The following is a 27494-nucleotide window of genomic DNA, read 5'->3' on the forward strand; positions in this document are numbered from 1 at the left end:
AGGCCAGGACACATAGCCTGTGCTCAGTTTTTCAAAATATGAAAAGTAACAGGAGAACCATACCTTATTAACAACAGAAGCTAAAGGCAAAAACTTTAACATGCTGTAGAACTGGAATTCTTCTGCAAGGTGAAGAAAATGCAGGAAGCACTTATCTTTGCCATAAAAAGCCAGGCTTGTACTCTCAAATGCAATTTGCTATACAATTATCCAGCATAACTCTATTTCATTTTCCGTGCACAGTCCAATACATAAAAACTAAAACTTCTAAAACTTTGATTACACTAATGTGTATAAAAACAGAATTATTTTTTTATTTACAAATATTAGTTTCACACAATTGCAGTATCTGTACAGTCATACATGTATTACAGTTTCCTGAAAATATTCTTCCTCCATACATCTCAATCTGTCTCTTAGCAGTTTCTGGAGATCAGATCAGAGGAATGTTAGCTCAAACAGATAAACAAATCTTGAGGGCTAATAAAAATAATGGAATTGAGAAGGGGCATAAGTCTGATGCTCTGCAGTTGGGAAGGACAAATTTCTTTTTGTAAAGCCAAAGATGCAGCTGCTAGTTAGGTAAGTCAAGCTCAGAAGAATTAGTTACAAAAGCTTGTATCAAACCTGATGTACTCACTGGAACTGAAAGATAGTAGGACCTGTTATAGAGTTGAAGGAGGGTCTGAGTAAACTGATTGGAGATAAAAAAATACAGAAATTAAAAAACTGATGCTAAAAAACACATCCAGCCTTTAGGAAACAAGTCTCAGGACAGTGATTTCTGAGTATTTCAAGATAATGCTCAAAAATCAACATTTAGACATTTTACTTTGTCTTAACAGCAAAGTCTTGTAAAAAGTCTTTGTCTGTTTTTGTGTGGTTTGGTTTTTTAATGGCCCTTGAAGTTCAGACAGCAAAAACTCCAGTGTTCTCAGCCTCTGGAACCTTTAATAAAAACAGTCAATGCTTTTTCTCTTCAATTAATCAAGCTTTACAATCAAAATAAATCCTTACATATCACACAATGTGTTTAATTCAGATAGCAAACCCATAAAAAGAGGTGGATTTTTTTAAATGTAAGAGACTTTGGTAGGCAACTACAGTTTGGTATGCTTAGTAATATCTCTGCCTGAAGTGCCTCTAGCAGTCCATTCATTTACTGATTACATCACAGAACACATCCATGTTTTAGGTGGACTGTTTTTCTTCTCAGGAAAAGTTTGTGACTGAAAATTTCGTATAAAATAGTAAGAAATAATACCTGCTGAACAAATACGCTGTTCAAGTGACTGGCAAGTCTCCGGGCAAATTGCTCACGCAAGTCACTAAACCGCTGCTGTTGCTGTTTCACTGCATGAAGCATATCATGTCCTAAAAACAAAAAGAATTTCACAGAGTACAAAATGTATAGTAATATATTGTATGTGGAAACCAAGAGGACCAGAGGTCAGAATTCCCTCAATCTACAGAAACAAAATCTGAGACTAGTTGGAAAGGCATACAATTAAGGCACTACCGTAATAAATTTTATATGTTAGACTGTAGTGTAACAAAAACATTACCTGGACGAAGAGCTACATTCATACACTGCAGAAGGGCATCTGCTGCATTAGTGCAGGCCTCGATACCTCGAGAAGATGTCAGATCTCCCTCCTGAAGGGCCTTTATGTGACCTTTAGCCAAATCCATGTGATTCTACAAAATAATAGATAGTATTATCCATAAGCCAGAAGCGGGTTAGTTTGCTAGGCTGCTGAACCAAGAATGATAAATACAATTCCATCACTATAAAAAACTTATTGAAGTTACTGCAATAATAAAACAGAAAAATAAACTCATTTTTTTAAACGAGCTTCATATATGGTTGCTAAACAGGGTAGTAACCTAGAAGAATTTTATACCTGATGTGACCACTGTAAACAATAAAAATGCTTACCACTAAGAACTCTATCTCTGACAGTAGCTTCACATTATTTGTGTTGCTGAGATGGATTAGGTGGTTGCTTTCTGAAATTTGATCCATTTGCTCTTTTACACTCTGAAGCATTTCTTCATAACTGCTCAGCTTTAGCTCAATTTGGTCAACCTCCTTTAGAGCTTCATCCAGCAACTTCATCAAGATATTCACCTGTTTCTCCGAGGCCATAATTGACTGGATATTTGCCTGTAGAGAAAATTAAGCCACAACATTTTAAGAGACATTTTTATCTCAAAAGCTTTCTGGTATCTCCTTCTGTCTCTATTACTGTCAGAAAAACGTTTTCCAAAACTCTCAATGAGAGCGACAAAACAATATAAGCTTGTAGTACTTCTCATTTAAAGTGTTATTGAGCACAGCAGTTCCTCAGTCTATGACACTTCTTCATTTCATAAAGAAAAGATATAAACCCAAAACTTTGCTCAAGTTCTTAGAATTGAGTATTGATCTGCACAAAAATAAAAACCAAACAGTAATCCCTACTATACTAGAACATTTTTAGTTCCAGAAAAACAGCTTAGGTGATAAGGTCACATTTTCTGTTGCAAGATCAGCTATCTCTATGGTAACAGCCATTTTCAAAATATAAGAGAAACATACAGCTCGACAATTTGAGGAGGTTGTTAACTGTTCCCTCAAGACTGCATCCCCTGCATCTCCTTAAGTTTTCTAAGTGACCTCTAGAACGTTGGGCTGTTTAAAAAGCAAAATAGCAAACAATATGTACTGTTACAGACGGCCAAATACTGCAATGTAATTAGACTAAACCAGTTTCCTAATTACACTGAGAGTAGTATCTTAGGCCTAAGCGTTCACATCCATGGACATGAACATCTATGCTCCCTCTCCCTGCACCTCTGCCTTCAAGAAAGGTATATGCAGAATGCCTCCCTTTTTTCTTCTCAACTCCTCATTTGAAAGCCTGCAACTCACCCTAAATGGTCTGGAAGGTAAAGAGCAAAGTTGAAGATCTTTAAAACCTGATAATAGACAGGATGTAGCTCTGCTTAGGAGCAGATATATATTTACATTTAAATATGCTGCGGAACAAGTTACCTACCTTTTCAAAGAATACTACGTAGTCAGTATCAATGAAAACAGTTCAACATGCTAACACACTGTACATTAGAAGAAATGTTTACCCCATCTAGCACTTGTAGCTCTCTCGACAACTTCTCTGCAAAGGCTTCAGCATTAGAAATAGCATATTCACACCCTTCCATCATTATTTCAATATCCTGTTCCTCTCTTGCATTTAACTCCTGGTATTCATCCACAGCTTCTTCATCACCTCCTGCTACACTTTGATTCTCTCCACTTGGAACAGATTCTTATGTAGAGAAGGGAAATAAAACACACTATCAAGTGCAGAAAGTCACAAGCATTTTAAGAGTACTTAAGTATGTTCAACTATCTTCAAGTAAATGAATCCATTACACAACTTTCATAACAAGCAACTGCTACCTATAAACACTTTTTTCAAGTCTCAGTCTTCATGGGTTTCATTAAGATTTCCAGAACTGGTTCTCAACAGTGATGTTTTCCAAATTATGCAACGTTAAGCAAAATAAAATAGCCACCTTCCTTTACTGCACGTACAAAGGGACATACCGTCTCAGTTCATTCGCCTCTCATGCTGGTAATCAACATCAGAATATATTACAGTATTATGCTAGACTTGTTAGCAGAAGATCAGTAGAAGTTAGATTCTCTCTTTTGGTAGACAGAGCATAAAGGAAACATACTAAAGCTGATTAAGAAATGTATCTCCGAATAAATAAAAATCATCTTGATGCTCAAGATAAGTTTCACAGCAGAAAAATCAGTACTGAGGTAAGTGAAAATTACATGCCAATGTTATCATGAACTATGATTTCTCACAGCAGTGCTTACTTAATTCAACAAGACATTCAAACGCTGACAAATGATCTACAGAACATTAACGCAGTCCAGCCAGAAAGCATTTAGGACATTTGAAACATCTCTCTTATCTCTAGCAACTTGATAAGCTATCCAAAGCACTATTTAAGAAAAAGAAAAAGCATATTATTTAAGAAAAATTGCTTACAAAGCAAAATAAAGGAAAAAGGTGTTACGCACCTTCTGCAACTTTAGGCAGTTCTGAAGAATTAAAAGGTATGGAAAAGCAGAGGAAAGGAAGCAGAGAATGTTAGCTAGACAAAGCATGAACAGTGTGTGTATTTTTAAGTGGTAATAAGTTTGAATGTTTTCATATTGCACAAACTTGAAAAGTTAGAGGTTGGTTAAAAACAAATTTCCATCAACACCAAAATACAGAAATGCTATCCTCCCTAATTCAAGTTCTTCTGTAGAAGCCAGTCTAGTATTTAATATCAACAGTTTAATCGCTTCTGACAGACTAAACGCAAGATATGCTTACTCACTAGGCTTTACTAAAAAAAAATTTAACTATTAAAAGACAGCATGACTGTAAAAATATTTAATACAGCATGAGCAAGTGAGATACAAAGCCTTCTTAGCAACCAGGCAGTTACATAAACTGTAACAGGGTCCAGCAAAATTTAACGCATGCTTCACAGTTTATAAACTAGAAATCTTATAAAAAACCCTCATATAACCTTTAGCATGCTACTGAAGCATCGCTTCTTAAAGCATTTTTCTAATTCAGGGGAAATGAAAACAGGAACAAAAGCACATTCATTACACATTTAGACCTACCAGATCTTGCAGATAGATTTTATTTTGTTGAAGAAACAGAATATCTTAGAAATACAACAACCTTATCGGTATTTAGAACTTCATTAATGAAGTATTTTGTTTTGGTTCTCAGTTTACAACAGAAAATCTGTTATCTACTCACCTTGTTTATCATAAGACTTAGAAAATATAAAAGAATAAAATTGAATAGGAAAAAACATCAGGATTAGGATTTTTTTTTTTCAGTATATCTGGTTTACATAAAAAAATTACTAAACTTTATACTTAACATAGAATTGTAGAAATTTACCTTCCAAAAGCTGTGAACTAACATTAATAAAGTCAATTTTCTTTCTAAGATATCTCTGATTGAGTTTCCAGATACATGAAATGAAGGTGTTCTTTTCCACTGTGCTGCTTGCAACCCATTTATACACTTTGTCAAAATGCAAGTCAAATTCAGGATTCTCCTGCAAAAGATGAGATATGTTACAGGCTCAACAGCCAAATGATTCTCTGAGCAGCAGATTGTTTATGCATTTAATTATTAAGATGACAAGATTAAAATGAAATTACACAGATGCCAACCTTAAAAGCCAATACACCAACTCTGACACCCTGATGCACCTTAATGAAGGTGCTAAAACACTGAAAGTGAAAAAACAGAATCCACGCTATGAAGACAGTATTTTGTCAAGCCAGATAAGGCAACAGTAACACATAATACAGAGATACGTTAAGAGTTTCAACAAACATTTGACAGCACTGTCTGCCCTGAAACACTGTCCTCAGAATGACTAATACCTTGTGTTGGCCCTCTGAAACTAAAAACAGTAGCTGGAATTACTGACAACATATATAACACGATTCAAGGAGACTTAGGGGAATAGGCAAGGGAAAAAGTTATGAGCACTTTATATTTACAGATATGATAGTATTTGATAACACTGAACAGGATAGAAAAGACCATTTGGTATTTTAACAGTAAAAAAACCTACTATAGAAGTATTTTCAACTAGATTTATTACCCAAGGAGAACATTACTTTGATAACAATTGAATAAAGTACTTTCCTTTCCACAGCCACTTATGAACTCAGTATGAACTGTAACTGTTAATAGTCTGTTTTAAGGATCATATTACAAGCCTTTTACAAGGGCCAGCCTCGTTCTGATGAAAAATGTTATTGCCTCAGACACATGTTAATCCTTACTTATATATAGTTTGTAAAAACTACTATTGCTGCTACTTATTACTTATATTGTCACTACTATCTGTAGCAGCAGGCTGCACATGAAACCACATGTGATGGGAAATCGTATTTCCTGTACAGTGCAATAAAAGCAGTTCTGTTTTTTTCTGTAGCTTATATTGATAAATAAAATTACCACACATTTCTAAACAAACGGTCTCATTACATAAAAAATTTGAGTTGTCTCACAACTAGTGCAGGAAAGGCCTGTGTCAAAAGAGTTGCATTGGATCACGTTTGGAAACCAAAACATGATACACCTATCAACTTTAATTCTGATGTTTTTTAATATAAGAGAGTGTGGCATTCAACATTTGTTTTTTGAAAGAAAATTTCAAAATCACTCATTAGAGTGGTATCTACATTACAGAATATTCCTGAAAACCATTACTGAATTCATTTTGCAAGAAAAAGCCCTGAAAGCTGGTATAATTTTAAATGGAACTTTAACCCAAAAGAAGCAATTCTCCAACACGGTATTTAGAAACAGCAAGGAAAATCTAAAATCTAGCCAACAAGTATGTAGATAACTGAAATAAAACATATTTAACCTACACTTGGGGAGGGGGAAATCAAAGAATTTTCAACTTTGTGGTTTTCTGCACTATTCTTCCAAATCACCAGTTAACAGAACATAAAACCAGACATCACGGGATGAAGAATTTTCACTTCTGCCTGTTTTTCATCTTAGTTTATGACAACAGATGAGTTTAAATGGTCAAAAATAGGTGGCTCTTGTTCTATGGAAAAGAACACCACCTTAGGACTGTATGCTTTCCAACAAGTGGCCAATGTCATGATTTAGAGAACAGATTATAAGAGCTCACTTTCAAGCTTACATACTACTCATTAAGAATGTTTTAAGGGTCCTAGCAACAAACATAGCTCAATGTCATTAGTAAGATGGTCAATAAATTTTTTTAAGGGGAAACTAAGTTTGGAGTACAAATTTACGTAAGACTTGAAACAAACAAAAAAGTACTGGTCCTTAGCACAAGCACTCTACAGTCACTGAGCGATCACTACAATAAACAGGGCAGATATTCAAAATATTGCTATTCAAGCATATTTAGACTACTCAGTTTACCGGGTTACATTCTTGGAAAGGCTGGAAGAAAATACAGGCATAAGCAGCACAGGAATGTATCATCCTATTTCCTAATGAATGTGTTACCAATCTAAGCTTTAAAGCAGTCAGTATCAAGGAAGTTAACTCTAACTTGGAACCAAAAGGATGTTCTGAACAGAGCACTAAACCAAAAAACAAATTACACATACTTTAACAGCATCTTTGGCATCAACAACAGCAAGATCTCGAAGTGCCCATGCAGTCTGCCTTTTGTAGAAATCTCCTTTGTCAGATTTTTTCACTTTTACCACATTTACTTGTACTGGTCGTTCCGTTGTCACTGTTAAATGAAGTAAAAGAATAATTTCAAAATGCACAAATTACTTAAACATCTGTTTCTGTTGTACTTCAACCTCTGAAATGAGTTATTTGTGGAGGAATTTTTGTAATACCTATTCGATGAAAAGAGACCCTTTGAAACATTTTCATCCACAATATCAACAGCTCAGTTTAAGTGTCAGTCAACCAGATACACATCTCTCTACACCTTGTGAAGTAATAAATCCAATTTACAGATATTTCTTTGATACAGCAGACCTCAAACCATGGCCACATAACTGACAAAGCAACGAGGTAATTAGAGATTACAGTCAGAATAAAAATGTTTTGGGAGGTTTCTCAGTCACAAAAATATTCTAGCAAGCTAGTTTATTGACAGATCGACCCAAAGCACCTAATTTTTTTGAAGAGATGTAATATAATACACATACACTCAAAGGAACATAGAACTCAGGTCAGTTACTATGCCTTTCCAGAGCCCTCTGCCTTGGACTCTAACCAGTACTCTTTATTGCATTTTATTTAGGCTGATCAGTCTAGATGCTTACTAAATCCCCTTTTAAGTACTGTATAAAGCCTGCTTCAAAAGCTCACCAGTCCCACACAAATAATTTTGATTCTTTCATTTCAAATTACAATGAGATCTGGGAATAGAAGTACAGGGGTTTGTTTCTTTTTTAGTAGAAGCAACAATGGAAGTATAAGCTACAACTGATTTTCTCCATTAGAAATAGAAATCTGTTTTATATGGGGCAAGAGTAAACATTGTAAGTAAAGCTAAGACAAATGCAACTAAATAAAAACCAAAAGTGAAGAAAAGAAATATGATGCAGTATTATTATGTACCTGTAGCACACAAAAAGCAGTTTCTCTTCTTTTTGCCTGCTTTGCACACATTCACAATGCTCAACAAGCGTTCATCATTGGGAGTGAAAATATCCCTCTGTAAAGCATGCTTGATTGCAGTCATTTTCTCTCAGCTGAAAGATTTTAAGAAGTCATAATACATTCAAGCACATTTAACACAAAAAAAGAACCAATCATTTACTTATAGCAACTACACTTTTTTGAAATTAAATTTTACAGGTAACTTAATGAATCATAATCTAGACAAGCATGATTTAGGTAGAAGACCAGCCCACTTTAGAAAAAAGTCCAAGATAAAGCATGCTATCTTATTTCAGTTAGACAACTGTAATTTATCAACACTAGGACGATCCTTCTGCTTAATTTAATGGAGAACAAAAAGCTTCTTAGTAGTAAAGTGGAATGTGAGGCATTAAAAAAAAAAAAAAGCTGAAATGAGAATCAAGACTCCCTCACTAAGTAGTAGAATTTTAGAATGGGTATGAATGCGGTGGATCCAGTAGAAATCTGTATGAAGACAGGTGAACAAAAAAAGTCACAAAATTTGACAGGATGGAGAATGTTAAACTAAAGTCACTACAGTGATGACCTTAAATGAAACTTACTCCAGAATCCTTCAAATATTCCTAAAATGTTCAATTAAATTTTCAGGACTCTTTCACCAAATCAACGTTATATGTTGGGCAGACCAAATTGAAAATAATGTTCCATTTAGAGGGAGAAAAAGCGTCTCTGGCTCCTTGCTCTGCAGGAGGATTTCTGGAATATAGCCTAGATATGGTATGTCATAGCAGTCATTCAATCCACCACTCAAATGCCACAATTTCAAGTCTAACAAATTACTACTTTTGAGTCTTGGTGTACCACATACACATCCTAATTCTCTTCTGGTAGAGGGAGAAATCATTCTGATTCAGGATCAGTGGCCCTGCATGCTTCCTCACTCCCTCCTCCCTTGGTATCAGAAGATAAATTCTAAATTAGTACTCAATCCCATGTTACGAGAGCATTCTCAGGTATGCTGCTCAGACAGCTTTCTTAAAGCAGAATACGTACACCACATTCTATCTGGTGGCAAAAAACCCCACACCAGCCAAACAAAAAAACCAGTGTACTAGAGTTTTCCCAGCTTTGACACCTCTTCTGAAGAACATTTGTGGTGGTTGTCCATTGTCAAATTCACCATTGCCAATTGCTGGAGAGTTACTAAAAACTTATTATTAACATATGAGTGGCACCACATTTGTAACTTAACTTTACCCAGCAAGCAGGCATTACCTTTTTTTTTTTTTAATTAATAAAAACAGAAGACATTACAGAGGGCCCACGTAATAGAATTTAATAATTTTTTCTTAAGTCAGATTTATCTTCTGGATATTGCAGTCTCTTTCATAAAAGCTTCCTTATAACAGAACAGCTCCTAGAAGACACAAACTGTGGGGACAGGTACATACCTAAGGCAACAAATCTCTGAGCCTCTAGAAATACAGCACTGCGTTTCTTTGTGTTTCAATGTTTTGCAAAGTCCTGTTTCACTGCTCTTGCCAGTTACCACATACTATTACATGTAACAGGCTGTTCTTCCTCTTTATTCTCATATGAGGGGCTGGCAATTGTTACAGTATTGCAGAATAAAGGAATGCATCTTTGTAGCTGGTAGAAAGTTTGACTTGGAGGCCACCTAGATCTGAAAAGCCCACAACACAATTTTGTAAAGTCCATTAGGTTTGACTAGTTTGCTGCCTTTTCTTGGATGCACAGATTGGAGCTCAGAAATGGAACACTTCTTTAATTACAGAGTTTCTTATTTAGCAAGCGAGTAACATGATATTTCAAAAAGAGAAAGAATGTAAGCATGTACACTTAGTAATAAACCCAGAGATTTCTTCCAGGAAACAAATGCTGACCTTGAACCCTGTACTCTAACCAAATGCTAAAAAAGAGACTTCTGCTGAAAGATAGTAAACAGACATTACTTACTCTCACAGCCTGTAACAGCAAACACAGGAGATTGTACAAGGCCATCAAGGATTGCCCTTTACACTTTCTGGTACACTGGCAGATATAGTTTAATGTGAATGACAGTCACATACTAAATCAGACCACTGGGTTGCAGAAATGAGGTGCATCCCCCATTAACAGCAAAAGTACTTTCCTAACAGCACCCAGAAGTTTGCTTTCTAGTTTTTCTCCTCATTAAGAATAGTGTTTTCAGATGATTTGCAGGAGGTAGAGGAGCAGAAAAGGAGGTAGAGAGAGATTGGGGGGTGGATCTGTTCACAAGGTTCCCCCTTCAAGTGATTCACCTCTGCAGTAACAGCAGCCAGCACTGGGAGAAAGTAAAGGGTTAGAAGAAGGGCCTGTAAGAAGAGAAAGCTGTTCAGATTTGTGGGATGCATTAACAACTGGTTTGTTTAAAAACATTCACCGAGAGTTCTGATTTTCTTTGGCAATGCCTTCAAGTAGGTATGCAACACGCTTGGCAGAAAGCATTTGTACTTCTAGCACGTTCAATTATGACGAAGAATTTGCAGAGGTAAAGTAAGACCAACATTAAATTAACCATGCATGAAACAAGAATAAAATCCCAAGGAAGTCACAAAATTCTGAAAGAGACTTCCAAGACAGACTTCAGTACAATCACCTGATTCCCCAACAAACCATGGCCTAGACCCCACCAGATTCTAGAAATCCAGGAGGGCAGAGGGGCCAGACACATGACATCAACCAATACTCAAGCTTGCAGAGATCAATCATGTAAGAAAAAAACCAAAACAAACCGCCCATCAAGCTCCAGAAAATTAAGGAAGTAGCAATATTCACCTGATTCAGAACAGTTCCTCACACTACAGAGAGATTCTAAGTAGACTAAAAAGAGCAACACTTGGACATCACATTTCAATGTTTTGATTTAAATACAGAAGCTCCAATATTACTCTGAACTTGTGCCTTAAAATTCTACAGAGCGTTAAAAACATGATTAATATACATCACATGCTACACTGCCTGATGCCGAGACAATACGTGGAGTTAAATTTTAGGCTGGATTTAGGCTGGTTGCTTTCTCTGACAAACACACAGCAAAGACAAAAAGGTTCCCTTGGCACTTCAAACAGAAAAGGCACTGACTTTTCTTGCAGTCTTTTATGTCCCACTGTGCCTCAGCTCAGCAGGTCACCCCCACATCTCTCATCTTTGGCAGTTTTAAAGATTAGCAACACAAGGGCTTTGGGAAAACAAGGGCCAACATACCAAGCTGGAATCAGTATTGTCAAGTGTACAGCACTCAGAGCATCCAAAGAAACGCTGTTTATATAACACCCCTATGGCAATGTAACACTCCGTATCTGCCAAGAATTTTCCTCCCTTTAATCAAATGCTGGGCCTGTCTTTTGTTTCCCACACTGCATCAGGTTGTAATTCCTGTTACTCTTCAACAGGTGCATAAGATGAGCACACAAAGTACTGACAACCTGCTGCATTTCAGAAATATCCCCTTTCCTTCCTGATTTAGGATTTTACTTTCTGCCCTAAGTCACGTTCAGACTGCTGCAACTTGCTAACTTTCCAATTTCAGTGCTAACACAAGTTGTCCAGGTTATGCAGGATACACCTTTCCCATAAAGCAGAAGACGTTAAACCCAAGATCAAGGACTTGCTCTGACATACAGTCTAACTTCTGTTATAAACTCAGCCCCCTTAGTCACAGCCAGCAAAACCTTCACAATGTGCTAGGCCAAGCACATCATTAAGCTCTTCACACATGAATCCTGCTGTCCCAAAGAAACACAGTATTAAGCACAAGGAGCTGGAGATAAAGCTGCTTCCTCAGAAAAATGCTCAGAAAAACGTGAGCTGAGACCACACCAGTCTCTAACAAATCCATTTAGACATTGCTGCGTTGTTTTTTCACCAGTAATGTTACAGACAAAGCCTCGGCTACATGAAATCTGTCAAAAGACATCTCATCACAGACATAGACCATCCGGGACATAGATGGGAAGGATGCAACAGAGCAACTTGGTAAGGCTACTCAGTGCGCACTGCTGAGCCTCTCTGAAGCGTGTAAACAGGAAAACATACTACTTCTGCACCCTCGCGGGTTAAAACATAACTTGAGAGCACAGCCTAACTGTAACGTGCCCGGGAACGCCGTCCGTAGCCGAAAGTCGATCAAGAGATCAATCAGTTAACAGGAAAACTCACAAGAGTTACTTACGGCAGCGGCGGCCTCCCGAGGGCCCGTCTGGCACCAGCTTCACCGCCTCCCACCTGCGAGTCCTGCAGAAGCCGCCCCGGAGACGGCGGCCCGCTCCCGCCACCGCTACACCCCGAGCCCGGCGGCCCAGACACGGCCAAGCCGCCCCGGGGCCACCGGTAGGGCCCGGCCCGCGGAGGAAAGAACGGCAGGTCCCCACACCCGGGGCGGAGGAAGGGCCGGAGGATGCCGAGGCCGCCTCGCTCTCACTGCGGAGCCAGGGCCGGCCGGGCCGGGCCGGGCCGGGCCGGGCCGGGACCGGACAGGAAAGGGGCAGGGACGGGAAGAGAAGGGAAGGGAGCGCCTCGGCCTCTGGCCGCAAGCCCCCGCCGCTGCCCGCGGCCCGCGGCCGCCCCTTCCGCTCACGTGACACCGGCAGCGAGTCGGCAGGCTAGGCAGCCCGCGCAGCGCCCCCTGCCGGAGGAGATGGGCGTAACGCCTGTGACGGCCATAACGGCCACCCACCCGCGGAGCGAGGTGGAGCGGGGTGGGGTGGGCCGAGCCGAGCCAATAGGAGCGCGGGAGGGGCGGGGTCAGGGCCGCCCTCTCCTCTTCTCTCCTCTCCTCTCCCCTGCCCTCCCCTCCCTCAGGGGCCAGGGGAGGCCAGGCCCTCAGGGCCACAGCGCCGTGCCGGCCCGGGCGATAGAAGCTGGAGCCAGTAACCGTGCGGTGGTCTCTTGTGGGCGGCCGGGCCCCGTTTGAGCCGGGCCTCGCCGGTAGGGGAGGCGGTCGGTAGCGCCCCGCGAGGCCCCGGCGGCTCTCGGGTGGCGAAGCGCCCCCCGAGGTGGCCTGGCCGTGCCGTGGTGAAGGGCGATCCCGCTGCTCTCCGCTGTGCCTTCCTGAGGCGGCTCCTGCCCGGCTCTGAGGTGGGTCGGTGCAGGTAGGGGTTGAAAAAGAGGGGCCTGGAAAACCTCGCCGAGCTGTAAAGAGCTGGGGGGAAGAAGGTCCCTCCAGTAGCTGTGAGCGGTTAGGTCCGTTCAGCTGTTTGGTGAAACCCTGCTGTGGAATTACAAGGCATAAACCAGCAAGAAAAGTAACGCAAGTAAGATCTCTCTATATTGCAACCCGCAAGAGGTGTCCTACGTGCTGGTGCGATGGGAGAGCTCTTTCCATCAAAGAGCTTGTAAGAGAACAGCGAAATGCCACGGGAGAAGTAACGTGAGTTGCGCCAGAAGCAAAACCGACGTCATGTCAAGCTTGCTTCTGATGCCTGTGTCCTCAGCTGACCTCACGACAGAGTTATTAAGAAGTTTTATGTCTTTTTAGGAGGCAAGCGTATTCACAAAAGAAACACAGGTATATCCGAGGTTGAAAGATACAACACACTACAGTACGACAGCATCTTAGAATTTCAAATGACAAATCTATCTCCAACCGCAACTGCAAGGGAACAACTGTAATACAATATGGCCACAGCTTCAGGATTAGTATGACTGCAGTGAAAAGCGTTCAGATTTTGGCTTTACCCCTAAGCAGAAGCACCCTTAATAACTGACAGTCTTTGATGCCAGCGATGATTCAGAGGGAAGTGTTACTCTGTGACTAGTGATTCTGACACTTAGGATTTGGAATCTGACCATGAGAAACTATGTCCAAATCTGGCCATAGCTATTTGTAGCCACTGCTGAATTCAGTGAGAACTGGAACTACCTTCCAGGTCAAGCTTTGGTGTGACAGAGGTTCTCCATGTGATCGATATACTTCATTCATTTTTAGCATTATTCATGTAAATTAATATAGGATTTCTTCAAGACTTGCATGCAGAGTTAAGGGAAGGCTGAAATCATTACAGATTACTTGAACCGTATGATTTTTTCACATTAATACATCAGTATGCCTTTAAGGTATGGTTGATAATATTTATTAGCCAGGCCATGACCAATTAAGAACACTAGAAAACATCTTTTCCAAGTTATTGTTATAAATAGCCAAAACATGGACTTTTAACATGTGAAACTGATTTCATCATTCCTGTATCACTTTTCCACTTGACTGAAAGCATTAAACATTACTGACCAATAGAGTCTTGCTGAATGTACTTCTATTTTCTGACTTACAAAACAACATGCTGTATACTTCTATAATATATCATTCATGAGGGCCAAGGTTAAAAGAGAAGTTACAGTTTGGTAATTTCTCAATTCAGCCACAAAATGTAACTGTCTGTGGCTAGATCTATAAAGACAGGACAAGGCAGCCATAAAAGATTGGACAAGGTTTCATAAAGCTGCTGTTGTTATTAGTCAAGACCCTTCTAGTTTCCTGTCTTTAGCTGTTGATTCTGCTAAAGGGCAAAAAAACCCACAAACCCAGCAAACCAAAACTTAGTTTGTCAATGCTAAAATGTGGTTACATGTGTTAAAACTGCCATGAGATCATCCTACAGGATGCACAGTGCCATTCTGTCCCCTCCTATTTCAGCTTCTCACGGATGCTCTTTAGAAAGGGGCTTTGATCTTCCAATGCTGACTTTAACTCGTGACAAAATATTCATAAATTACATATTACAAATTATGTAATACAATCCCCTCTTTTACTGGAAGAAGATAGACTTATATGCTGAAAGTATTGGGGAATAGGTAGATGACAGGGAAAGAAGCAGTATAGGCTTTTGCTGGGAAGATGTGGGTTACTACATGCATGACTCTAAAATACAAAGGAGAAGAAGAATGAGAAATAACCCAGAAGGCATAGTCCAGAACAGGCTTCCCTCTCTGCTTTGTTTCACTTTCAAAATTATTTTTTAAATTCTGCATTGATGTATATTTGCTTCATTTAAGATGCAGGAAAAGATTAGTTATCCATTAAAGATAATCACACAGGAAAAGGGTCCTTCTGTTTTAAATACAAGGTCATGAGTCTTAGATGGTGAAAATTAGCTTACAACCATGAACTCCAGTGGAACTTCATCAGTGTATTTTTTGTTGATATGGAACTATCTTATCGGAGTGATGAATGTTAAATGCTTTTTTTATAGCATGGAGCTGCAGGAAACTGGTGTGTTTTTTTATGTATAGCATAAGACAAATACGGTATTGATAAATGCTACATAAAAAATATTCTCAAATTCTTTTGTCATAGGTTTCCCTGTATTCTTACTTCTGATATTGGTTAAAGAGTTTAAAAAAAAATACACTTAGGAAAAAAACATCAGCTGTCTTTTATGACAGCTTCTATTCTCTCTCTGCCTTTTAAACAAGTGAGCGCGAAGTTCTGTTTACTCATTATCATTCTTCTTCATTTTCAGGCTGCCACATTTTTTCTTTTCTCTAGTACAGATGTGGCTGATAAAAATTCCTGTCTTCTGAAGAAAATCCACATTATATCCACAATCTCAAGTATTAATTCACTCCATCATTTAGTTGAAACCTTTTACAAGAATGCTACAAATGCATTTGTGATATCCTTTACTCCTGCAAGTTTCTTCCTATTCAATTTTGGAGAAGTCTTCCAAGAGAAGCAAACAAATCCCCAGGTACTGTATTTCAAGCTACCTTCTGTAGACGCAATGTCAGGATGTGCGATGTAGGAAACAATTCTGCATTAATTGAAAGATGGGCTAGCTAGCCTGTCAGGTCTTTTCCATTTGTAATTTCGGCTGTTCTCTGTCTCCTGTGGTGCAGCTGTGCTATACTAACTGCAAAGTGACGGTCTCCCACACCTCAGGACAAAGACTTTCCAAAGTGCGATCAGGTCAGTCTAGCAATTACACAGCATCTTGGTATTTGACATCTTATAAAGGACTGTGTAAATGTAAAAAGTCCCTAGATTAGGTCTGCAAAGATCTCTTAAAGTATTTTTCCTTTTGATAATAACTGAAAAAATTTACATGGACAATGTCCCTTTTTCTCCTTTCCTTTTGTTTAGTCTGATTGCTTAGTGAAGAATGTCTGAAATATTACGTTACGAGACAGAAGAAATGCCAAACAGATTTTAATTTTGTATTATTTCACATAAAATGCAGGCTTATTTGTCTTCTAATACAGTCAGTTTAATGTTGATACAGTACAAGAATAGAAAGATATAAACTACTGATGCAAGTCCATTAAATATGGTTGAACATTATAGTTATTTTTAGCTTATCAGTTCCTAACACAATACAGACAATTATTGGTCAGGAATTCACTATACCTGTACTTTATTTCAAAAGAATGCCCTGAAGTGCTTCTTATTAGAGGTTCCTTGTTTTTATGACAGTTACAAGATGAATGATGGGAACTTTTTCACCCAGAAGATATTTCCTTGTGCCTATTAAGCAAAGAGATTGTAAACATTATAGAAAACATTGTGACCTCTGCAATTAATACATAGCCCAAACAAGACAATGTTATCATAGATAACAGTAGTCTGAATTATATTTGCTACTGAAGATGGTTTTGCGGAACCTGGATGTTGGGCAAATACTTCTTGTGGCTATGGATCAAATGTTACAACACAGGTAGTTGCACTGGATTATCCCAAACATTCTGAAAAGAACAACTGCATTTCATAACAATTACTATAAATACAGTCCTTCTCTCTACCAGTATTTAGGGGGCAAACATAAGACTTAAGTCCTTACAAATTTGACAAGATTTGTGTTACCCCCATAAAACTGCCTTCACAACTGTCAAGATACACATAATTACTAAGATTTGGGTTAGAATGAATGTAATTTACAACATATGCCTAGAATAATAAATATATATCTTCTGAAGATTAGCTAATCAAAGATATGGCCTTTCTTACATACAAGCAATAGGATAACATTTAAAAACTAAAGTAGAAAGCTGTACATTTTATACAGTTTTTCAAATATATTCTCACTTATTTGATGTTATTTCAATTTTGAATTCAAAGTACATTTATACAAATGTTTTCAAAGGTGGGAGTTCATGTGAAAGACAACAGTGAAGCACAAATCACAGTACCTTTGCACAACTATCCCATTTTACAGATGGCAGGTACTGAGAGAGGGCAGTAACCAGCTTGTATTTCCTAGGAGCTATTTACATCGGTCAGCTTTAGGTATGTAGCTGGTTCAGTCCACAGCTAGTCTCCCTGTACTCTCTTGGCTGCCAAAAGGGAAAGCAAATTTTCTCCTGCAGGACGTTCTGACCAGAAGCTTCTCTGAATCACCTTTTGGGTTGGCATTTCTTTCTCTATTGACTATGGGAAGAGCAGCCAGCCAGCTCAGCTGGCTGACATTGGGCAGTATCACTATGCTTCTTATTTTCAACATTGTTCCTCTTCAGCTCTTGGTCAATACAGCTTTAATTCATTCTCTGTTTCCACTGTAATATAATGCTGTCACAAGTCCAGCTGTTATTTTTTGTTAAGGGTGAGATCTTCCAAACCACTCAGTAGACTCCACACCATGTTAAATGTAACTCTGAGTACTAATATGCATTTACATAGCGTACTGAATATGCTAACACGTAGCTAGAAACTGGTGAAAATTATTCTCATAATTCTATGAATTTTGAAAAGTATATCACTTGTTTACAAAGTAATTGTAATAGTCAACAACTACTGTTTACATAGGATTTTGTTAACTCTTGGTCCAGAGGTAGAGAAGAGACATAAACAAACAGTTTTTGTTCCCTAACTGGGCCTGTTCATATACATAAACAGTGAAGTGCATGAAAGAAGATATTAATGATATAAAAGGAAAAAAGTTCTGAAAGGTCTGATAAATAAAGCGATTCTGCTTAAGAACATTCATTTTCTGTTTCTAAAATAGTACCACAAATAATGGAAAGGCCAAAGGGAGTACTAGGTGTTCTGAGGGAAAAATAATTATAACTGCATAGGTGAAAAGTTGGTCCCACGGTACCTGAATACAAAACTCCAATTCATCAGGATGAGGGTTTGATTCTTGTATTGATGTAGGTGTGATCTCTTTAACAGTATTAAAATGGAAATGTGCATCATTCTCATACAGAACTCATTTCGTTGCTTTCTTTTTTCTACTTCCAGAGTATAAAAATTAACTGCTAATGCTCCTAATGCTTTAAAAATATTTCCAGCTATTAATGAAAGATAATTTATACGTCCGCGAACATATAAGCAAATGCAAATGCTGAGCTCTACTTACTTAAGCAATCACCAGTGACCATGAAAATTACTGGTCCTATGTTGAAAGTCCCATATATTTGTAAGTATTTGCTGGAGTGAGGCCCTCACATATATATAAATGAATGGTCAATTGTTTATGTAAAAAGTATGTTCCATTTTTTACTTATATGTAAAATTAAAAAGCAGATACTGCATATCACTATCTTTTTGATCAGATTATTTATGAAATGCTGGTCAGTGAAAGTCAACCAGTCACCTTAATGTTAGAAAATACATTTTTAGGACAAAGGACACAGGGAGAGACATAAAAGGTTGGAAGCATAGAAGCATATCCTCATAAGTACTAAGCAATCCCTATTGTTGGACGACCAGATTGAATCATCATTTAGGTAGGTCTCATCAAAGTTCACAATCTTCAAGTCCTTCTTAAGGTACGTTTCATTCAGTTTGTTTAGCGTTCGAGCAAAGGTATATTTAGATGCACAGCTATAAGCTTCCAGATTGTAGACTTTGTGGAAGTGCATATCAAAATATGGATTATCCTAAAAAACAGAGAGAATGAAATTATTACATGCATTATGGATGTTAGAACAGCAATCTGTTGTTCTCTGCCCAGCTACCTTCAGGGCTTTTTCTCAGTTTGATGGACTTGAAAGGACTTTGCATATTTCTATTCATACCAAAGGGTCTTTTAAGACTTTACAAAGTTGCAGCTTGTAATTAGCTGCTATTCTTTGCTATTAGGAGTTTTGTCTGAGTTTTCAGTTTGCCCTAGCAATATGCTGCACTTTATTGGGATTATACAAGCTTGTTTTGAAATGAACCAATTTGTCATGTTGCCTAAAACACACTATGTGAAAAGCACTTGCCTTGGACTATAACTATATATGCCTGTCAGAAGAATATTGATTGCCCTTCCTGCCTAAATTGTAATCTGTGTGCTTTCTGGCTCTTTGGCATAATTAATCCTAGCAGCAGCTAAATTCTGTTAAATTCTATGGATATGAATAGCTATTAGGAATATTTATAGCAGTGTTAATTACCCTATAATTATGAGTTTGAGGTTCATTTAGGCTTTTAACCAAAAATGAGACAGATTTTGGTCATCTCAGTTGTGGAAGGCTGATTCATCCCTGAAGGATATTTTAGCACAATACTTCAGAAAAAAACCTAAAGTAAATTCATGCATGCAAGTGATAAGGAAATCCTCTGGCTGCCTTGGCTGGGGAAGGGACAGGAACAGCTCCAGAAGCAAGATAACTTGCAGACGGGACGTAAAGTATTATTCGTTTTGGCTCTTTTTCCCCTCTGGCCTAAAGAGCTTACAGGGTGCAGGGATACTCTGAACCTGAGCTTACCTCCTCCATCTCCCGGGTTTCTAGTTTTAGACTTGAGGGCACTGTGCACAGGACAGGAGAACAACCACATTTTGTCATTTTCCTTGGAGCAAGGCTCTGAAACCTTTCTAATGGGCTCTTGATTTCTCTTTCACTAGGATAATGTAATCTGAATTCTATTTCATATTCATTTGAAAGCACTTTCAAAGGGAAAAAAAAATCATATTTTCCTGGACTACATTTATTATGCACGGACAACAAATGTCTTCTTATACATGCAGTAAGATATTCTTCTCAGTATGTTCTTCTAGCTTTTGTAAAATAGGATTTAATTCTGCTTTTGGTGTTCTGTATTGTGCTACCACAGCTTCATTTTACCCTTCTGAAGTTGTATCTGAGAGATTAGGGCTTTTTTAGCAGCAAGTCAGCCAGATCTAGCCAAAGCTGTTCCATATTTGCACACACAAATACACAAATATTTAATTGATCCAAGTAATGTGAGTTTAAGCTATGTGAAAGAAGTTGAACGTTGTGCACTGGTACACTAGACAATGCACTTGCAAGATGTTGTCACACAGAGAACAGGTTCATACATTCAAATGAGTCACATTCTCCATAAAAGTATTTAATGAAATTTTGTTTTCAAATACACATTAAAATCTATGGGATTAATGGCAGTTTACACTGGGAGCTGCAGGTAGAGAACTTTTATTCCCAGCCATGATGAACAAATTAGAAAACATCCAGCTTGTCCCCCAGATCTCAACCAGAGTGATGAAGATAACAACAACAAAGAAGAAAATCTCTCCTCCCTCCCACCCCTGCAACAGTGCAAATGCAATACGGAGCCTCTCACATGCAATAAAACCAAAATTCCTTGCAGGTTTGATTTATTTTGGTTTTTTACATAGCTTTCTTTTTCAGATAATGCATTTTAATTGCATTTTAATACTTGTATCCCAAATTGCAACAGAAGAGAAGGATACTCTAATATATGTATTTAATAATACATAACACTTACAGTATCTGCTTCTTTTCCATCAATCATCTCCAGATCTTTCAAAAACCACTTTTCAACTATTTCATATTTCTCCTCTCGATCCACTCGCAAGTGTTTAACCATACATATTTCTACTTCTTCACTTTTAGTCACTGCAAGAAAAACATAGTTTAGATATGCAAGGAAGTACTTCCCAAAACTTCCAATAATAAAAGACTTAACCAAACTACATTTTAGATGATAACCTAAATGATGATGGGCAGGGCTGTATAGAACTGTACGGGACTTAATAGTTTTATTTCGCCCTGGTAGTAGGAATAGCACCATGTTCTCAGTGTATGGAAACTTGTCAGCTTTTGGTAGATTTGGGCTTCACCTTACCTGTCCTGTGAAAAGAGAACCTTGTCTGTGCAAAAGCCTTTCATCTGAATTCACTAGCAGTGCAATGAAAGCCTAATTCTGGATCTGTATGGATAATCCACTTATCCTACTCACTTTGAGGGGGAATCTTTTGGGGTGCTGGAGTCAGAAAATTGCAAAACTGCTACCAAGGCTCTGTATTTACATGACTTGTGCTATACTTTTCATTCTGTGGATGAAGTTCTCTTATGAAGCCATCATTTTTTTAAAGCAAAACTCTTATTTCCCTCTAAAATATGTAAGTAGGCCACTTCACAAAAATAATATCAAAAATATTTCTTAAAGCTTCACGTTGCCCAGGGCTATCTTTGTAGAAATTACTATTTTCCGACTTAGGCAGGAAATGAGAGTAAAAAGAGTACAAAGACACTCTTTGCAATAACTACCGTTATTAATTGATTACATTGAGTGCTGCATAGGAGACTAGATTTCTGTAACACACAATGAGTGTGAAAAACACCCGAGCCTGAGCAATCTCCTGCACATCCAGCATGACAGCTGCAGGGCAGGCCACTTCCCCGAGCCATCCGGTAGCCTAAGGTAAGGGCAAGATGTCACCCAGCTCCTGGCAGGAGCATTTTGACTTCATAGCACAAGGCTACAGATGCAGGAGCAAAATTCTTTTGTTTCTAAACACTGCCTGAATTTTTGAAAACTCATTTTGAAACTCGACTAATTTTATCTTATTCCTGATAAAACATCTCTTATGTCTCACCTGTTTATAAGAAAATGGTTATTAAATAAAGACAAACAAAGGATGTATGTTGGAGATACGCCTTCTTCCCATTGCAAAGAAAAACAGTGGAGAATATATAAATCGATTATAATTTCTCTCAGCCTATAGCTTCCCTGCCTGGGGAATACAAATCACTTTTGCTTTCTTTTCTGGTCCTATCAGTCATAGTCGCTCAATGATTTTTAACCAAAGGACCACCACTGTATTATCTTCCGTAGAGAAGTTACAATGGTTTTCATTTGCAAGCAAATCTAGTAGGCTAATCTTCGAAAGTTCTCTTCATACTTTCAGTTTCTCCCATTTTGTTTGTTTGCTTGCCTGCTCGTGAGGGGATATGTTGCCTCTCTCAGAGTTCAAACAAAAGGAAACAAGCTCAAGCCCCTAGTCCTGTCAGAAATACAACGGGATGTCCCACACTGCCACTTCTCTACCCCTCATGCAGGAGTAGAAATCTTATGATGTAAGGACAGAGCACAAATGTGTTAGGAATAACAAAACCAGGAGCGTGTCCTGCCCAGTGGTGAAACTTGGACGGACTATTTTCAACTAAAAAAACCCAAACAACTTTATTTTCCTGCATTTTAGATAATGCTTGTTCTTGCACTCAGTTAACAGAGTTAAAATTTAATTTCTTACATAGAACGTGAACTCAGATCTACCATGTCATCCTATTAAGCTCTAAAAGCTTTTCTCGGGGAAGGCACTGCTGTGGCAATGCCTTCACAGAGCACAAACTATTTCTTAAGGTCTTCCATGGACTGAACACCTTTTTTAGAGTCTCTGTTGGATAATGCGATGTTATCCTTACTGTTCTTCTCAGGCATACCAATACAGGGTTGTGAAAATCCCTGAATGTGGTTACATTTCAGCTGTGTGTTCTTCCAGGGTTTATAAAGCATTTAGTGAAAGGACACTATTGCCTTCACCTAAGAAGTGGGACTCGTTATTGTGAAAAGGAGGGAAAATAATGTTGGATGTATGGCACAAAAATAAGATTGTTCAGTTACCCACACCAAGATTTTCTTGTAATATAGATTTCAAAAGGCATAGACCTCTAAAGTTTTGCCTATAGTTTGACTGATTTTTTTATTTTTTTTTTCTGTTATGGTAATTTGAAATCAGCAGGAATGTACTGAGGTTGCATTGCAGGGATAAGATTTTAGATAACGTGTTTTGCTCCTACAGAATCACAGCAGATGACAGTAGCTGCTGGCAGCTGGATGCAACCCATCTTTCAGAATCAGATTTCCACTCTACTCACCACTTACTTGACTATGCCTGAATGTATTACGAGAGTTTAATACTGGGTACCGAAGAGATCCCACTCTTAGTACTCTACATAAATTTTCTTTTATGTCCTCAGAGACTTCCAATCAGTTAATCCGATTAGAGGCTTTCTTTAATGGCTTGTTCTCCTCTACCTTAAAAAGAAATTTTTAGTAAAGATTTTAAATGTTATTTTTCCTCTTTGGATGTTTCACAACAGCGAACTGTTTAGATCTACCACATGCAAGTAAAGATACTCCTACTGGATAGTTTTGTAAACTATGAATCAGGTTGGAATTTCCGTACGTTTAGAAGCTCTGTGATGTTCAGGAATCCATTTCTTAAAACTATTTTTACGGTTCTAAAATACAAAGCCTGTTCTACTAAAACTACACGGGTGCAGGGAACATAGCTTGCTCAGTATTTCCAGTAATCTGTAAAACAACTTGAATATTCTAGAGACTTCAGATGTTTAGAAAGATAATGGTCACAGAATACGGTTGACATCATCCCTTGTTGGGTGTTAACCCAATCTACGTCTCAAGTGTATACATTATTTCTACCTGTTATATGTATTTTGAACCCGAAGAGGAAACAGAGTGGAGGAAGCATTCCCTCCTACCCAACTGCTTACCGACGAGAGCATTTCTCTGTTTGAGTATCTTTCAGTGTCGTAAAATAAACAAGCGAGCTTTTCTGAAGCTCTGTTCTAAACCCGTTATGAAACAGTTACACCTGAAATCAGGTTTAGTAAAGAGCCAGATAATTACGTTTACCCCTGCCAGCAACCTTGTTTTACTCCCAGTTCGTGCCGATTACTAGCTCAAACGCGTGTTTACTTAAACCACAAGTCTAGCTTATTGTTCCCAAAGTAATCGGGACAGTATGTAGGACATCGGGCCGCGCGAGAGCTCTAAAAATCGCCAGCGGTTCCTGCAATGTTAAGGAACTGTTACGCTCTCCTGTGGAAACGCCGGTCCGAGCCCCGGTGAGGCAGCGAGCGCTCTTTTAAAAGCGGCTGAGGCGCCCGCAGCGCTGCCGCGTCCCGAACGCTTGCCGCGGTCGCCTTGGAAGCGCGGCGGGTCTCCCCTGGGAGCAGAGCTCAAGCCCGTATGAACGGCAGAGGGGCGATCGCGCCGTTTTCCGAAGGCTGCTGGCAGCGCGGGGACAGCGAGCTGGGCTGCGGGCCGTGCTGGGGCGCTGCCGGAGCTGCGGGCGGCACCGGGGCTGCAGCCGCTCCGCTCCGCTGCCCGCTCCGCTGCCCGCTCCCTTGCGCGCCCTCGCCGCCCCACGCACCCACCCGCGCCCAGGCCCACCGCCCCTCGCACACCCACTCGCGCACGCCCAGGCGCCGACCCGGCCCGCCGGGCGGGCAGCCCCGGTACCTGCGGCGCAAAGGTAGCAGCGCTCGGCGCCCGAGCCCTCCACCTCGATGAACTCGCGCAGGCTCTGCCGCCGCGGGCCGAACAGCCTCTTCGCCAGGTCCTCCTTCACCAGCGAGGACATGGCCCCCCGCCCCGCGGGGCTGAGCTCAGCGGCGGGTACCGGCCCCCCGCGCCCCGCAGCCGCCGCGCCGCGCCGGGCGCCCGCCGGGCACCGCGGCGGAGGCTGCCCCCGGGCGGCGCGGCTGGCCCCGGCCGCGGGGGACGCATCGCCAGCAGCGGCCCCCGGCGGGGCCCCGCTCCCTCCCGGCCGGCCCCCTGCGCCGCCGGGGCCGGCCGCCCTTAAGGCTCGGGCCGCGGGCGCGGGGAGAGGCCGGGCCGCCGAGCTCCCCGCCCCACGCGTGCCCGCCCTCTCTCCGCCGGCCGCGGCCGGGGCCTCCCCCCGCGGGACGCTCCGGTGGCGGAGGGCCGGCGCTGGCTCCGCTGCCCCGCCGCTGCCGCTGCCGCTGCCGCTGCCGGGACCGGGCGGGGCCCGACCGGGGTGCCGGCGGCCGTGGCGGGGCGGAGGTGCCGTCGGGGCGCCCGCCCGGGCTGCCTCCCCGCCGGAGGAGGAGGGAACGGGCCAGGAAAGACGCACAGTGGTCGCACTAAAGGCAGGTTACCGAAAAAAAAGAAGCTGTCGATCAGTGCAACCCCTTCTAGCGGTGGGGAAAAAGAGTCGGTAGAATTTAGGAAAGGAATTGGATAGCCTCGTGGCTGTTAGTTCTCCTACTACACCAGCAGCTTTATGGCTGTTGCTAGGGGTAAGGGGAAAATCACCTCTGTGCCGCTCCCTGTAAACAGAAGGTGAACTCGCCTCCGTGCAACAGGAGTCCTCAGAGGGCAGGTGCAGCCCGGGGACCCGAGGAAACTGCCGTCCTCGGTACGTGCATGTTTGTCAGGGCCCTTTTACATCAGGCGGGAGTGTGTATGTGCAGAAATGGTGGTTGTTCCCACCACTCGGCAGGTGTGCGGGTAACGTTCCTGGGGGCAAGTACTCCTCTAGTTTCAGTATCTGCAGCGGCCTGTGTTAGAGTTTTCCCTTTGGACTCATTTCTGGCTGCTTGTAGAAAGAAGTCGGGTGTTCTCTTCCAATTGTTGTGCTCAGGCTTATTATGTCTAAATACCTCACTGGGTTTTTCATTCTTACACTCTCAATGTAGCTAAGAAAGGAATCTAACCTTAGAATAAAACTGAGTGCTAAAGTGAAGATTTAGAAGGTGAGGTAAAAAAAATCTGAGGATTCAAAAAAATAATAATTTTTTGACAATATTATTAGAACAACTTAGTGCCATAGGTCTACATGGTGCTTTGCTGATGTGAAGCAAAATGGAATCAAGTAAAATGATGCTGACGTAAAATTAGAGAGAATCATCCTCTGCTACAGGCAATAAGCGTATTGGCTAGATGAGTGGGAAATGGATTGAAAAGAAACTATACGTTTTTGATTTATTCTCCCTCCTTTTGGTCCTGTGTTTTTGGAAACACAGTCGTGGTTCCTAAATCTATAGATTAATTTTCATCCCTCCTTTAGGAGAGTAAAGTTACTCTAAGCTTCAGGGTTTGGATATATTTTATTAGTACAGGGCTTAGGGACAAGTTTCTTCGCTGACCTTTAACGGTTTAGTTTAGGAAAAGAGCACGATGCTCACTTCCAAACCGAGGCAGCTGCACGTTAGGAAGGTGCCTTGGTATGGAGACCTTCTGCCGGGCAGCTGACGCTCAGGGATGCCCAGATGCCCACCCACAACCTTGAGGACCTGGCCATGCCTTGAATATGGGACTGATGTACAAACTGGCTTGCAGTTCGCCGTCCCTCTTTTTCTGCCAGCCTGGGGCAGAATTGTCAAGGCCCAAGCCCCAGACTTCAGTTCCTCACCACCAGTGTTAATAGTGTCGTGGCTGGAGGCTTCCGTGTTGTCCACATTAGGAAGCTGGTTCTGACTCAGCCAGTCCGTAGCTCCCGTTGCATCTCCGATGCTTGAATATTTTCTTGCAGTTGCGAAGCAACAAATGTACAGACCAAAATACCCTCAGAAAAATACCTTCAGCTCTGGAAGAATTTTCCATCAGTTTTTCCCTTGTGAAATATTCAGCTGGTACTGGAGAAACTGCCTAGATGGTGAGTGAAGCATCACTGGCATCTTGGAAGTGAGGGAGCTGAGACAAGAGCAGTGCGTCGCTGTGGTCTTTCTTGAGTTAGATTTTTATTTTTCACAATTTGATCAAACTGTGAGTCATTCTGCCTCAGTTTTCACAAGAGTGTGTTGAGGTTTGATATATTAATACTCTTAAACTTTTTGAATTTTCATATATTCTTGCACATTAATATTGTGCCACTCTGGTCAGTAGTACATAGCTAGTAGAAATTTGTACATTATCAGAGCTTTACATTCAAAGCCATGACTGGGCTTTAGGTGGGGCTTTAGGGTCGTGTAGCTGCTACCGGAGCACTACTAATGAACGTTCAGCTGCTTCTCTACCTCCTACCTTCTTCTCTCCATGCCTACTTAGATTTCACTGTATGGAAAGAGCATTGCCTGCGTACTGACTTGAGCAGCTGTTGTACATGCTGGGTAAGTGTGAGGCTCATGGCAAACACATTCATAAATATCTGCATATTATGTCCCAAACCATGTACTCTTAAAGCACAGGCACAGATAAATTAACATTTTTATATTTAGAAATCTTTTGGAAAAGGAGCAAAAGTTTTTGACAACATATAATAATTTAAGCACGTCTACCCATTAGATGCAGCTGTCTGAAAAAAAATAATACAGTCTTTGGTAAAAGATTCCTCTGCTCTGGATTTA

The 27494-nt window shown here is 40.4% G+C and overlaps 2 protein-coding genes across 10 annotated transcripts in view; both read right to left on the minus strand.

The window, feature by feature from the left end:
• EXOC1 (exocyst complex component 1) overlaps positions 1–12781 on the minus strand; it is a 32869-nt gene extending 20088 nt beyond the window's left edge. For 2 of the 9 annotated variants that reach the window (XM_049833002.1, XM_049832976.1), the window contains exons 1-10: positions 12393–12781; positions 8166–8299; positions 7190–7320; positions 4971–5130; positions 4082–4102; positions 3124–3311; positions 1940–2167; positions 1566–1698; positions 1265–1374; positions 641–694 (exon numbers count right to left, since the gene is read on the minus strand). In XM_049833002.1, the coding sequence (XP_049688959.1) occupies positions 641–694; positions 1265–1374; positions 1566–1698; positions 1940–2167; positions 3124–3311; positions 4082–4102; positions 4971–5130; positions 7190–7320; positions 8166–8289 (1149 nt within the window). In that variant the 5' untranslated portion in view covers positions 8290–8299; positions 12393–12781. Of the gene's footprint in view, positions 1–640; positions 695–1264; positions 1375–1565; positions 1699–1939; positions 2168–3123; positions 3312–4081; positions 4103–4970; positions 5131–7189; positions 7321–8165; positions 8300–9640; positions 9874–12392 lie in introns of those variants that run through there. The other 7 variants (XM_049833034.1, XM_049833022.1, XM_049832982.1 and 4 more) reach the window with 6 other exon arrangements.
• Positions 12782–16361: 3580 nt separating this feature from the next.
• EXOC1L (exocyst complex component 1 like) lies at positions 16362–24830 on the minus strand. Its single transcript, XM_049793697.1, has 3 exons — positions 24646–24830; positions 20860–20990; positions 16362–19043 (listed from the first exon to the last, which is right to left on the minus strand). Exons 1-3 carry the CDS (start codon positions 24764–24766, stop codon positions 18780–18782), a joined length of 516 nt encoding a protein of 171 aa, XP_049649654.1. The 5' UTR covers positions 24767–24830; the 3' UTR covers positions 16362–18779.
• Between the last annotated feature and the right edge of the window lie 2664 nt (positions 24831–27494).

The sequence above is a fragment of the Accipiter gentilis genome, chromosome 3 (assembly GCF_929443795.1).
Source record: "Accipiter gentilis chromosome 3, bAccGen1.1, whole genome shotgun sequence".
Classification (NCBI taxonomy): domain Eukaryota; kingdom Metazoa; phylum Chordata; class Aves; order Accipitriformes; family Accipitridae; genus Astur; species Astur gentilis.

Excerpts from the sequence above, each read along its gene's own strand:
- EXOC1L (XM_049793697.1), bottom strand. The coding sequence starts at position 24,766 with ATGTCCTCGCTGGTGAAGGAGGACCTGGCGAAGAGGCTGTTCGGCCCG. Across the intron at positions 20,991-24,645 it reads CTGCTACCTTTGCGCCGCAG|TGACTAAAAGTGAAGAAGTA; the intron begins GTACCGGGGCTG and ends TTTTTCTTGCAG. Across the intron at positions 19,044-20,859 it reads ATGGAAAAGAAGCAGATACT|GATAATCCATATTTTGATAT; the intron begins GTAAGTGTTATG and ends TCTGTTTTTTAG.